The sequence below is a fragment of the Purpureocillium lilacinum genome (assembly GCF_023168085.1).
Source record: "Purpureocillium lilacinum CBS 284.36 DNA, scaffold_3, whole genome shotgun sequence".
Lineage (NCBI taxonomy): Eukaryota > Fungi > Ascomycota > Sordariomycetes > Hypocreales > Ophiocordycipitaceae > Purpureocillium > Purpureocillium lilacinum.
This window is the reverse complement of record NW_027072113.1, coordinates 4,938,963-4,951,547: the sequence shown is the minus strand read 5'-3', so window position 1 is coordinate 4,951,547 and position 12,585 is coordinate 4,938,963. Positions and strand designations below refer to the sequence as shown.

The 12,585-nt window shown below is 60.7% G+C and overlaps 4 protein-coding genes across 4 annotated transcripts; all 4 read left to right on the top strand.

Annotated features, from left to right (window-relative positions):
• Positions 1-543: 543 nt before the first annotated feature.
• PLICBS_005063 (uncharacterized protein) lies at positions 544-2,237 on the top strand (the record flags this gene model as incomplete). Its single annotated transcript, XM_018325526.2, has 5 exons — positions 544-855; positions 948-962; positions 1,029-1,430; positions 1,490-1,676; positions 1,738-2,237. 5 exons carry the CDS (start codon positions 544-546, stop codon positions 2,235-2,237), a joined length of 1,416 nt encoding a protein of 471 aa, XP_018175278.2.
• A 1,443-nt stretch (positions 2,238-3,680) lies between these two features.
• Positions 3,681-4,562, top strand: PLICBS_005062 (uncharacterized protein; the record flags this gene model as incomplete). Its single annotated transcript, XM_018325527.2, has 1 exon — positions 3,681-4,562. One exon carries the CDS (start codon positions 3,681-3,683, stop codon positions 4,560-4,562), a length of 882 nt encoding a protein of 293 aa, XP_018175279.1.
• A 1,928-nt stretch (positions 4,563-6,490) lies between these two features.
• PLICBS_005061 (uncharacterized protein) lies at positions 6,491-7,510 on the top strand (the record flags this gene model as incomplete). Its single annotated transcript, XM_018325528.2, has 3 exons — positions 6,491-6,795; positions 6,875-7,097; positions 7,157-7,510. 3 exons carry the CDS (start codon positions 6,491-6,493, stop codon positions 7,508-7,510), a joined length of 882 nt encoding a protein of 293 aa, XP_018175280.2.
• A 2,183-nt stretch (positions 7,511-9,693) lies between these two features.
• Positions 9,694-12,531, top strand: PLICBS_005060 (uncharacterized protein; the record flags this gene model as incomplete). Its single annotated transcript, XM_018325529.2, has 5 exons — positions 9,694-10,472; positions 10,540-10,548; positions 10,613-11,028; positions 11,137-11,630; positions 11,755-12,531. 5 exons carry the CDS (start codon positions 9,694-9,696, stop codon positions 12,529-12,531), a joined length of 2,475 nt encoding a protein of 824 aa, XP_018175281.2.
• Positions 12,532-12,585: the final 54 nt, after the last annotated feature.

The window sequence follows — 12,585 nt, the reverse complement described above, 5'->3', positions numbered from 1 at the left end:
CCCCCTTCTTGTCATGCTGAATTGCAGACGGATTAACGCCTGGCGGGCCAATGTCGAAGTGTCCAACTCAGCCCAGCCAGCGGCGCCGGCGCCCTCCTCCCCCAATCTCGTGCTAGCACGGCGACAGATCACCGAGTCTGGCAACCAAGGAACTCGTGGCTCGTGCGGGGAAGCTGTGAGACGAAAGGGGGGGGAATGGCACAGAGCCAACGAGCTCCGGAGCTGCGCGCCGCCGAACCGGCGCCAGTGTAAAGCTCAGTCCGTCCGACTTTATAATCTCGGCCGGCAAGCGCAACCACTGCGCTCCCTCCCTCATCATGCTCAACGACATTCGGCCACCGTGACTGTTTAAAGGTCAGCGCAGCTCTTTGAGAGAGTGTGCTTCCTGACTCTTGAGTTCCGTCTTTACTGTGGGCAGTGGGCACTAGGCACGCGAGTTAAGCTTTGTGTCGGCCCCTCCCGCCTCGCACCCGACCCCGATCTCACCAACCGACTCGGCCCATCACCACCTCCCCGACACATACCGGCCAAAGGATTCGAGACATGTCTCAAACGCTCACCGAGCCGCCGGCCTCGCATCCCGCGCCCGGCGGCGACGCATTCGAGCTCAGCCGCGTCGTATCGTCCGGCTCCCGTGCCGGCCGCGTGGTTGGATCCGCATCCGCCGCCACCGGCGACACCAAGTCGAACCCCGAGGCCGCCGTCGGCGAGCGTGATGCCTCCGACGATGGCGCGCCGCCTCCGGATGCATATGGGGTCGTCGAGCGGTGGAACTGGCCGCGGTCCAACGTCGCCAAGCTGGCGTTTTCGCTGGTGTCGTTTACGCTGGCGGGCATGAACGACGCCGCTGTTGGTGTGCGTACAGTCTTCCCATCTCTAATGTGCCGGGAACATCCTCTTGACTCACAAGCGTTGATGATTGGCATGATGGCTGACCTCGTGTATAGGCTTTGATTCCCTACGTAAGTCCATCCACTGCCTCGGCGGCGTAGACTCCCTACGACATCGACGAACTGACCTCCCCCCAGCTCGAAGAATACTACAACCTCAGCTACACCGTCGTCTCGCTCATCTTCCTCACCCCCTTCGTTGGCTACTCCACCGCCGCCTTCACCAATGCCCGCATCCACGTCGCCCTCGGCCGCCGCGGCGTCGCCGTCATGGCCCCCCTCTGCCACATCATCACCTACGCCATCCTCGCCTCCCACCCGCCCTACCCCGTCCTCGTCGTCGCCAACGCCATCAGCGGCTTCGGCAACGGCCTGACCGACGCCTGCTTCTGCGCCTGGGTCGGCGCCATGGACAAGGCCAACGCCATCCAGGGCTTCCTGCACGCGTCCTACTCCCTCGGCGCCCTCTTTGCGCCGCTCATCGCCACGTCCATGGTCGTCAAGGCCGAGCTGCCGTGGTACAACTTTTACTATGTCATGGTATGAGATCCATATGGGAGGAGCTCATCGGCTGTGGCCTGGTGCTGACAGTGTCACAGATCGGCATGGGGGTCGTCGAGTTTGCGGGCCTCACCATCAGCTTCTGGCGCGACACGGGCGCCGTGTATCGCGCGCAGCACGCCCAAGAGAACGACACTGGAAGCGGAGCGGGCACGCGCGATGCTATCAAGTCCAAGGTGACCTGGCTCTGCGCCCTCTTCTTCTTTGCCTACATGGGTGTCGAAGGTGAGGAGTCCTCTTCGTGGCAACTCAGACAGTTATCACTCCCTAACACATCCACAATTAGTTGGCCTCGGGGGCTGGATCGTCACCTTTATGCTGCGCGTGCGTCACGCGACGCCCTACGCGTCCGGTATCTCAGGGTCCGGCTTCTGGGCAGGCATGGCGGTCGGCCGCGCGGGCCTGGGTTTCGTGACAGAACGCTACGGCGAGCGCCTCTGCCTAACCATCTACCTGGCCGCGTGCCTCGCGCTCGAGCTGCTCTTCTGGCTGGTTCCCTCGTTCGTCGTGTCTGCCGTCGCGGCCGCCTTCCTGGGCTTCTTCCTGGGGCCCATGTTCCCCGGCGCCGTCATGGTCACGGCCAAGCTGCTGCCGAAGCGCATCCACGTGAGCGCCATCGGCTTCGCCATGGCCCTGGGCGGCACCGGAGGCACCGTGTTCCCGTTCATCATCGGCGCCATTGCGTCCAAGAAGGGCGTGGCCGTGCTGCAGCCCGTGGTGCTGGCACTGATTGTGCTGGTTGCGGGCGTGTGGTTGAGCTTTCCCCGGATCAAGAAGAGGGATTGATGCGCGGGCTCGAGTCGAGCTGAGTCCGCCCGCTTTCGGGTCGGGATACCATATGGCGATTTATAATATGGAGTCGTGGTCTGGTGGACGGGAAGGGCATCGGTTCCGGCTCATGCGTGTGGTCGTATTCGAAAGGGGGTCGACCGTGGATTCGTCCAGGATGAGTAGCATCTTGCTGACTGGGTGTGTGGCGTCAGCTCTCGCAAAATTGGTGCAAAGATGGGACAATAGACGATCACAATGCCCTCCGCGATCGCGCTGGTGGCTCAAGTTTCGACACGCACGCATGTCGATACTGTCGCCACCACAAACGTCCGAGCATGTGAAAGACCATCCAAGTCATTCTCTGCCCATCTCTTTATGATCAGTCTTCGCAAGGCCCCTCACCCGAGACATCCTCCCGCGAGACATGACTGCCAATGTTCCCCCTCTTGCCCCCCTCCCCCCCCCCCCCCCCCCCCCCCCCCCCCCCGCATCCCCGTCCCATGTTCATCTCACGAACGTCGGGGACCAAACCGCTCAGCTAGCCTGCTCGACATGGCCTAGTGCCCCCCGAAGTGGCTTGCGCGACGGGCCGCAGGACCCCAAATCCGTCGAACGGCAGTGCGATCGACGAGCATTCGCCACCCCTGGCCTCATGGGTTGGCTGGCTGCGTGCCAGGTCTCACTCCACGGCACCGGGGCGTTCGGGGATTTTCTTTGCAACCCAGGTGCCCCCCGAGAATGAGTTCGGCAAAGCATTTGACTCAAGTTTTGGACTGCTTCTTTGAGACTTGATAGGCGTGTCGCTCTGACGGCGGCGTCCCGGTGTGTTGGACAAAGGACTGGTCTCATGACAAGACGTGACGCCCAGTGTGAATGAGAACCGGAGGAAACCGTCGAGACCACCAGCGAGCTCCCTCCCGACCTTGCCGCCGCCCGACGAGAGAACGAAGCAAACCCCGGCTCGCAGACCGCGCGTGCAAGTCTCGATGAGTGGTTCAGCCCATTTCCCTCCCGGCAAGCTCAGCAAGCCACTCGTGCAGGTCTTACCTGCAACGCCCGTCAGCTCCACGTCCCCCCGGGCAACCTTTACCAAACAAGCTTCGCCCACGTCGGAGGAAAAGCTGCGAAGTACGCTTGGCCGCCGCCCCTGTCGACAAATCAGATTCTTCGCCATGAGTGAATGTCGTCGACGTGACCCTAGCCATGCTTCCCTTTTTTTATCCGGACGGGCGGGTAGGGCACGCGCTACTGCCGGTGTTGTTGCTTTGTCGGCCGATGAGGTGGGCGGCTGCGGTCTGGTGCTTTGAGGTGTCTTATAACCAGGGCCTGGCCGGGACAGTTCACGCGACTGGGCTAGACTCGAAGCTGTGCGGTAATCTCTCGGTGCTTTCTTGCTCTTGCTTGTCGTATCTGCCCACGGGCTGGCGACGCTACGTACGGACTTGAGTTCGAGACGCCATGATCCGACAGGCCGTACGCTGGCTCCTTGGCCACGACGAACCTCGCGATCCCGAGAAGCAGCAGGGCCAAGCGCAAGGCCAGGTCCCTCACCCGTCCGACATGTACCCCGACGGCAGCACCGCATCGCGAGACCAGCAGCAGCAGCAGCCACCTCCCAGCATGAACCGCCTCAGCGTCGTCCCCACGTCCGAAGCGGCCCTCGTCCCGCCCACAGACAAGCTCCTCGTCTTCCGGTCCCTCACGGGCATCGACACGGTCCCCACGCTCAGCACCTCCGGGCACGCCTCGCGCGCGGCCCCCAACCACGGCATCTACCCGCGCATCGTGCGCGCCGAGCGCAAAGCCAAGCGCGGCTACCGCGTCTTCAACGTCGCCATCAACGCCTGCCTCGGCATCCAGATGATTGTCGCCGCCGCGCTGACGGCCCTCGGCGCGGCCAACGGGTCGCGCGCCGCCGTGACGGGCTTTGGCGCCGTCAACACCATCATCGCGGGTCTCCTGACGTACATCAAGGGCAGCGGGCTGCCGAACCGTCTCAAGTACGTGGCGGACGAGTTCCGTGCCGTGCGCGAGTACATTGAGCAGCGCGAGCGCGAGTTCTGCCTCGCGGATTGTCCGCTTAATCCGTACGAGGAGGTGCAGATTGTGGACGACATGTACGGCGCGGCGAGGCAGAACCTCGATAGCAAGCAGGGGCAGGGCGGCGGGGGGCAGAGGGGCAGCGGCGTGGTCGCTGCGCAGCACGGACAGACGGGAATTGCGTCGTCGGCTTCTGGGCTGGGCCACATGGTGCAGCGGTTCTCCAAGTTTACCGAGTCGTCGGCTTCCACGAAGGCGCCGCCTCAGTGCCACTGCGAGAAGCAGTCAGTCAAGGAGTAGCCGCGGTCTCTAGCATGTGTGCTACGCCATCGGAGGGAAGAGATATTGCGATGTTGCGGAAAACGCAAGGAGGGCATTAGTTGTTGTTGAGGCATTTACACTGGGTCGCCATGATGAGGGAACAGCACCGCACCGGCAGCGCGTTGATATGTATACCGAGGAGGATGTAATGTGTCGATGAATACGAAGGAACCATGAGGGGCAGTAAAAACGTCGAGTTGAGGTGTGTGTAGCGCCAATACCAGCGAGGTCCCGCGCACGGCAAGTGATTATTGTGCTGGGCGACGCAAGTGACGACGAAGCCTGCAATCGGCAGGTGTTTAAGAGGTCCGGACTCACCCACATCTCACAGGTAGTTCGTGCCAGATACTGTAGCGACTACGTTATAGCACCGTTGACATATCTGAACCAAGTGCCAATGGTTGTAGATCAGCTCCAGGCACCAGACGCCACTGATATCGCCACTTGTATTCCTTTGAGCGCATTCTTTCAGGCACGGCAAGAACCTTTTGCCTGCGCAGTCCAACCAACGACCTTGACAATAGGCGTAACGGGCAAGTGGACACTCTCACTTGGTCCGACACCGGTGCTCGTCAACAAAGGAGCCTGCCGGCCGCATAAACCGGTCGACCAATGCCAAAGAGAATCATGAGAGACTTACATACAGTCGCCAATGGCTTGTCAGGAGACGGCTTGCCCGACTCATACCTTGGATGGGCCACATATGATGCTGACCGTGACTTTTTTCCATCGCATGACATGGAGTGCGTTCTTGCGACTCTCCCTCGTTCAAGTCCAGTCAAAATTGCGCGGACATCAATCTCACTCACATTTCTGCGCACGAGGCACATTGTGTTCCTTCCACTCATGCTGAAGATATCCCTAAAAAGAATCAAGTCGACCGCTTTCACGTTGCATCCCCCATTCTCCCGGAACCACCGAAAGAAGAACCGAAAACGCCAGTCCGCGTCTTCCCCACTGCCTGGTGGCTCGAGCGTCACACCGGGGTTGTTGGCCGGCAAGCACACGAGTTGGTCACAGGGGGAGCTGAGCAGCGTTGGTGATCCGATGCGTGTAACATCGGTAACGCCGCGGCTGGGTGGAATTCCGGGGGGTTTCGCTGGTGGAACATGGCATTCAAAGGTTTAAATGGCACGCCAGATGTTTTCCGTGTTGCGAGGGGTCAATCGGTCATCCCCTCATCTTTCCACCCGTTTCGAATGGAGAAACTTGTGCCCAGAAATGGTCAATGGGACACTCCGTGTGTGCGCTCTGATCAATGCCTTTGAGCTCGAGCCACCACCTTAATCTGGTTCAGCTGGACGCATACCCCGTAGTAAGCAAAATACATGGGCGTCTGCACCAGTGCAACGCAGGACGTTGCATGCATTCGGAAGCTCGCACGAGCAAGTGCCCCAGGCCTAACGGTCCTTCCTAACAAGCTTCCAGAACGGGTAACGATAAAACGGGGCAGACAGTTGCCTTCGGCCCATAGATGCATATCCGGGCCCCGGAACAGACGGAGCTATTGCTTCTCTGTCCCTGTCCTGCAGACCGGGCGAAGGCTGTTGGACGACGTTGGTGTGCCGAGGCGCAGGCACCAGAGCAGTTGCCACGAGAATTCGAGCAGGAACTTCTGCTCGCCAATGCCGAGTCCCTGTCATTGGGATATCGTGGGCTGAATGCATGCAAAGGGAGCCTATGCTCGGCTTGACACGGCCTCGGCCACACCGCGAGGTGTCGCGGAAGCAACATCAAGCGGTGGCAAAATGTGACGAGATGCGGCAAGGACCCCTCTCGATATAACGAAGACGCAGCCCAACGAGCTCGTTCATCAAGGGATTGGACCTTTGACACCATTCCCCCGGAAAGTCTCCCGCTCTGCTTGCGTCTTGGACAACATAGCAGCACGCTCGAGACTGGCGACAATGCACTTCAAGAGCCTAGCAATCTTTGCCGCTCAGGCCGCCGCGGTCGCCCTGCCCGACCCAGACCCCTCGCAGGTCTACGGCGCACTCCCAAAGGTCCAGCAGCGGAGCGCGAACCAGCGACGAGCGGCTTGCAACGTCGACAACGTCCTCCGGAACCTGCGCGACAAGCGCTTCAGCTCCAGCGCGAGCGACTTTTGCTCGACGTACATCCGGTCCACCGTCACGCAGACGGCGTACGCCTCTACCGAGCACCAGACAGTGACGGCCACGCCTGTTGAGACCGCCTTCGCCACGACCACCGTGTAAGGCATCAGACGAGCTTCTCTGCCAGTCGCAGGGCGGTTTTGCGCTGCGCAAGGTCGAGGCTAACACGGCGAACAGCACGCAGTTTTTGACCCCGGGCAGGCACACCACCTACGTATATACGACCAACGACGACCCGCGGTACAACTGGAAGCGCGATGCCCCGGCGTATCCCACCTGGCTGCCGGCGTCGTACGAGCCCTCGCGGGTGAGCAGCGCTTGCTCCTGCTTCATCACGAGCCCAGCGGCTCCCATCCAGGAGACTGTGTCCGCCACAGGCGTCCAGACGGTGACTGATACAGTAAGACCACATCGCTCGTCTCCTCGACGCCGCAGATTGAATGCTGAACCTCTATTTAGAATGTTGCCCCCACCGTGACGACGACCATCTTCTCCACGGTCAAGACCCAGGTCCTCACCGTCCCGACCGTCACCGCCACAGTCGGCATCGAGTGTGGCCTCAGGGGCTGCACCTCCGAAGACTACGTCCTCATGTCCAGGAACGAAAACGTGTTTGAGGACTGCGTCGGCCTCTGCGCCCAATGGGGCAATTGCGTGTCGCTCCAGTGGAACGCGGTTGACAGCGTATGCAACCTCCTCAAGGAGAACGCCACGGTCGCCTACAACCCGGGTACGCCCGATAATCTCGCATACTGCCGAAACTTTCAGATATACGACTGGCAGTGCGTCCTGAAAGACAAGTTTGACGTGTAGGCTGGAGGAGGAAAGGGCTGCCTTGGTGCGTTGCCAATGTAGTTCTTTCCTAGCTGCATGTGCCGATCATTGATCTCAGCCGGCATCTGGTCGGCATGTTGCGCATCTAGGCCAAGAGTACATAAAGATTCCGCTTGGTACAATGTCTCCGTGATGAAAACATTTTCTTGCATGTTGCCATTTTATCTGACCATTGAGGCTGTTCTCGACTAATAATGAACAAGCGCCTAGCCGACACCGGCGTGTGATTCCTCCACGTGTATGTGGAGTTGTCCGTTCCATCGACGCTGCCGTCATGATGTCCACCTTGCTTCACGGCTGCTATGGCCAGTTGAGTTGCCCTTTCAACAGTCCAGCCCCTTGGGGAAATGCTTGACGGCTTCGAGTACTCATCAAGGGCATCAGACCATGTCTATGGCTTGTCAGCATAGATTAAAGGCTGACGCTGTCTCTTTTGACGGTCGCTACATGCGAAGCCGGGGCCAACATCCATCGTATCTCATCAAGGGAACCGACAGCGAGCAAATACTAGACGGGTGAGGCTTATGGTAGCATGGAGTAGGCTTTGCCAGACGAGCACTGCTTCAAAGTTCAGGCGCTGGTTCAGGCGCCATAACATGAATGATGACCGGACCATAGACACACCCATCGAGCGTGATCAGCGCCGCTCGTCTTCGGGCCCTTGAAGTCCCCCTTCGGTCCATGCCAGCCACGTGCGTTCCGACGATAACCCCTGTCAAGGGCATCGTGTGTTGGCGAGCTGCAATACATAAATCGGCCATTTGGCTGCCAGGCCCACAAGGACATCCCAACGTCTTGGCGACCGCTTTCACGGTTCCCGTCATCACAGACAGACCCGCCACCGGCTCCGTGACGCCGAACGAACCCCCACCCTGGCGATCACATCATCGCGTAAGCGCGTGTCGACGGGGCAAGCCAGGGCGAAACTGCCCACGAACAGCCATCAGACGACCCATTCGAAAACGGCCCTAAGGCGACGGCAGACCAATGTGAGCATGCTCGTCCCGGGTTTGCCTCCCGGAGCTGTCAAAAGTTCCCCTTAGATAGGCGCCAAAGAGCCATTCCCCTCTTATCGGCGACAGACGGGCAGCCGGATGGACTTTGTTCGCCGCAATGGCCGGATTGCTTACACGAGCAATAGCCGATTTCTAACTCGGGGTCAAGCACATCATCTTGTCGACGCCTCTTCGAGGGAAACGACTGGTCATACGAGGTACGAGCAAGCCATCTGTTCAATCTGCACCGGGGCACGTGTCCAGGCGGCAGACGAAGGAGAGATATCATTGATCCATGGTGAAGCGGGGAACACTGCGCTTGCCCAGTTGGTAAGGAGCAGCCTCTGCGGCGGATGTCTCAAGCAGCAACTGCCATCTTGGCACACCAAACGGTCGATCCCGCCTGTGGCAGCCCCGTGTTATCGCCCTGGTGGCTTGCCAAGGGGGAGCGCGATTGGCGGAGCTGCGGACATGGCTGTTTGCCCAGCCCAGCCCCTGCCGAGAAACAGTGGCAACTCGGGCAGCGCGCCGACAGACACATGTCGAGCATCAATATTTCTTGTCGCGATCCCTAGCTGTCATCATGGATCAACACCAAACATGAGCTCCCGTCGGTCCATTGTTCCCGTCTCGGGCGAGTCAAAAAAAACCTTAACTCTGTGCAAAGACGAACCCTGCATGGCGTGCTGGCGGCGCCTCCACCCAAACAACCATAAACGGCACCGACAGGGGTCCCGTTGCGGGGGCTAGCCGTGCCGTGTAAGCCGAACTGCAACCTCATCGCGGCCGTGGGCCAGTGAGACGACATGACGGAGGCATGGACACATGGCTAGGCTGCCCAAGCGCGGTTGAGGAGCTGGAGCAAGCGCACGGCGGTGTTGGGGCCGGCGCCGTTTTGGATTCCAAAGTTCCAAAGTTCCAAAGGTCTCCAGGTCCAAAGCTTCCTAGTTGGATCGGATGGCAAACATGTCTCGGCCGATGGCGGGTTGCAGTGCGACACGGCGCAATGTCTGTGCTCGGAAGTTAAAAGCATCATGGGCCGCCGATCCTGTCTCTCCATGTCGATGCTGTGAAACACGCCACGAGAAACGCCCATCTTCTCGGGCTTCACTCGACGCAGACTGTCATCCTCCCTGAGCCAGGAGTCAGGAATCGACAGCAGACGCCATGGCCCGCGACCAGCAACCCGACCTGGCCTCGGACGCCGTCACGGCGCAGCCCGCCGTCGTGACGCAGAACCCCGACACCCTCTCGCGCAAGGAGGAAGCCGCCGTGCTGGGCATCGACGAAAAGGCAGGCGGCGGCATCACCGCCTCCGACGTCAGCGCAGCCGAGCGTGCAGGCTCCGACAGCGACGGCGGCCTCAAGCACGGCGAGGACGGGCGCCCCCTGTACACGATCCGCAACCTCGACGGCGAGGAAGAGGCCGTGACCGAGGACGACGAGCGCATCCGCGACATCCCCGCGTACGTACGCCGCATCGTCAGCTTCGCGGACGACCCGACGGAGCCAACGCTCACGTTCCGCTACTTCGTCCTGACGATCCTGTTCGTGGCGCCGGGCGCGTTCCTCTCGCAGATGGCGCACTACCGCACCACGTACGCGCCCTACTCCGTCTTCTTCGTCCAGATCGCGTCCAACTACGTCGGCGTCTGGCTCGCAAAGGTGCTCCCCGCGTGGAGGGTGCGCGTGCCGTTTACGCGCTGGGGCTTCAGCCTCAACCCGGGCCCCTTTAGCACAAAGGAGCACGTCCTGGTGACCATCTCGGCGGCGTCGGGCGCCACGTATAACCTGGGCTACACGCCCATTAGCATGAGCGAGCTGTACTTTGGCGAGCCTGTGAATGGTGCAGTCGCCGTCTTCTTTATGCTGGCCATTACCTGGACGGGGTACTCGTACGCCGCGCTGGCGCGACAGTTTCTCATCTACGACCCGCACTTTCCCTGGTATGTACATGTTGCCTCGTTTCTCAGTATCACTATTCCATGTTGAGACAGTCACTGACAGACTTAGGTTCCAATCGTGAGTTCAAGCGCTGAAGTAGGGAGGGCCCCGTCAGATACAAGACTAACCCCTGAGCCCGCAGCCTCTGCCAGACCGCCCTCTTCGAGACGCAGCGCAAGCAGCGCGAGCACCCGACGCGCCTCTCGCGCAAGCAGATCAAGGTCTTCTTCGGCGTGCTCGCGGCCGTCATCCTGTGGCAGTTCCTGCCCGAGTACGCCTTCCCCATGCTCGGCTCGCTGGCGTTCCTGTGCTGGGTCGCGCCGCACAACAAGGTGGCCAACTTTGTCGGCGGCGGCTTCGGCGGCATGGGCTTCCTCAACCTCAGCCTCGACTGGTCCAGCGTCACGGCCTTTGGCAGCCTCTTCCTGACGCCGTGGTGGACGCAGGTCATCATGTTTGCCGCCTTTGTCACCAGCTGCTGGGTGCTGCTGCCGGCGGCCAAGTTTGGCGGGCTGGGCAGCTGGGACCACCAGCTCATGTCGAACCGCGTGTTTCTGAGTGCGTCTAAACTCCACCCATGCTGGCCCTATTCTACTGCTTTAGACTTCCGAGCATACCCGTAGACTGAAGTACACTCATGCTGACTTCGCTTCTGCACGAATGTAGAAAACGGCACCAGGTACCCCCTCAACGACCTCCTCACCCCGCAGATGACGCTCAACGAGACGGCCTACGCCGAGTACGGCGAGCTATACGTCGGCGCGCAGTACCTGTGGAACATGTTCTTCGACTACGCGGGCTATGCCTCGGCACTCGTGTGGATGGGCCTCTTTGGCTACGGCCAGCTCAAGGACGCGCTGGGCAAGTTCCTCGAGCGCCAGGGCCGCGGCTCCAAGGGCGGCGACGGCAGCGGCCGGGGCCGGGCCACCAAGATTGCAGAGCAGTACCAGGACCAGCTGAGCGTGCTACAGCGCTCGTACGACGAGGTGCCGTTCTGGTGGTTCGCGGCGCTCTTCGCCGCCAGCTTCCTCATCATGGTGGTCATTACGGCCAAGAACCTGCTCTTCATCCCCGTGTGGACGTACTTTGTGGGCATCGCGACGGGTGCTATCGTGGTGGTGCCCCTGGGCTGGCTGTATGCGCTGTCCAACTTTCAGCTGGTGAGCCTTTGCCCTTTGCCCTCTGTTCCCCATTCTCCCAAGCCCTTCGTCCTTTTCATGTTTCCACTCTTGTCTTCAGTGGCAGTCCCTCGAGTATTTCAACACTGACTGACCGGGCAACTAGGCCATCGGCACCACCAACGAGCTCTGGTACGGCCTCATGGTCAACGCCGTGTCGGGCTTCAAGAACCCCTGCGGCGCATCGACGTACGGCTCCATCGCCGGCGATGCGTGGTACCGCGCGCAGCTCAACTTGCAGGACATGAAGATCGGGCACTACATGCACATCCCGCCCAAGGCCGTCTTCTTCAGCCAGGTGTTCGGCTCGCTGATCGGCATCCCCATCGACTACGCCGTCATCCGGTGGGTGCTCAACACAAAGTTCGACTACCTCGCCGGCACCATCGAGGACCCGACGCACCAGTGGACGGGCCAGGACCTGTCGCGGTCGCTCACCCTCGGCGTGCAGTACGTGCTCGTCGGGCCCAAGCGGCTCTTCCAGCAGGACCTCTTCCGCGTCGTGCCGTACGGCTTCCTCGTCGGCGCGGCGGTCCCCGTCATCATCTGGGCGCTGCACCGGCGCTTCCCCAAGGCCAAGTTCCACCTCGCCAACTCGACCATCTTCTTCAGCTGCATGTCCAACTTTTACGGCAACATCAGCACCGGCTACTTTAGCTCGTTCCTGGGCGGCTTCGTCGTCATGTTCTGGGCGTACCGCTACCGCTACGAGATGTGGGCGCGCTGGAACTACATCCTGGCCGCGGCGTTTGACGCCGGCTTCAACTTCAACATGCTGCTCATCTTCCTCTTCTTTGGCGCCGGCAAGGTGATCACCATGCCCAACTGGTGGGGGAACAATGCCGATAGTAGCGAGCGGTGCTTTGCGTTGGCGGAGTCGTGATTATGCGGTGTGCTAGTCGTCTCCTCGCGGATGGAACAGTCACAGGAGGAGCAA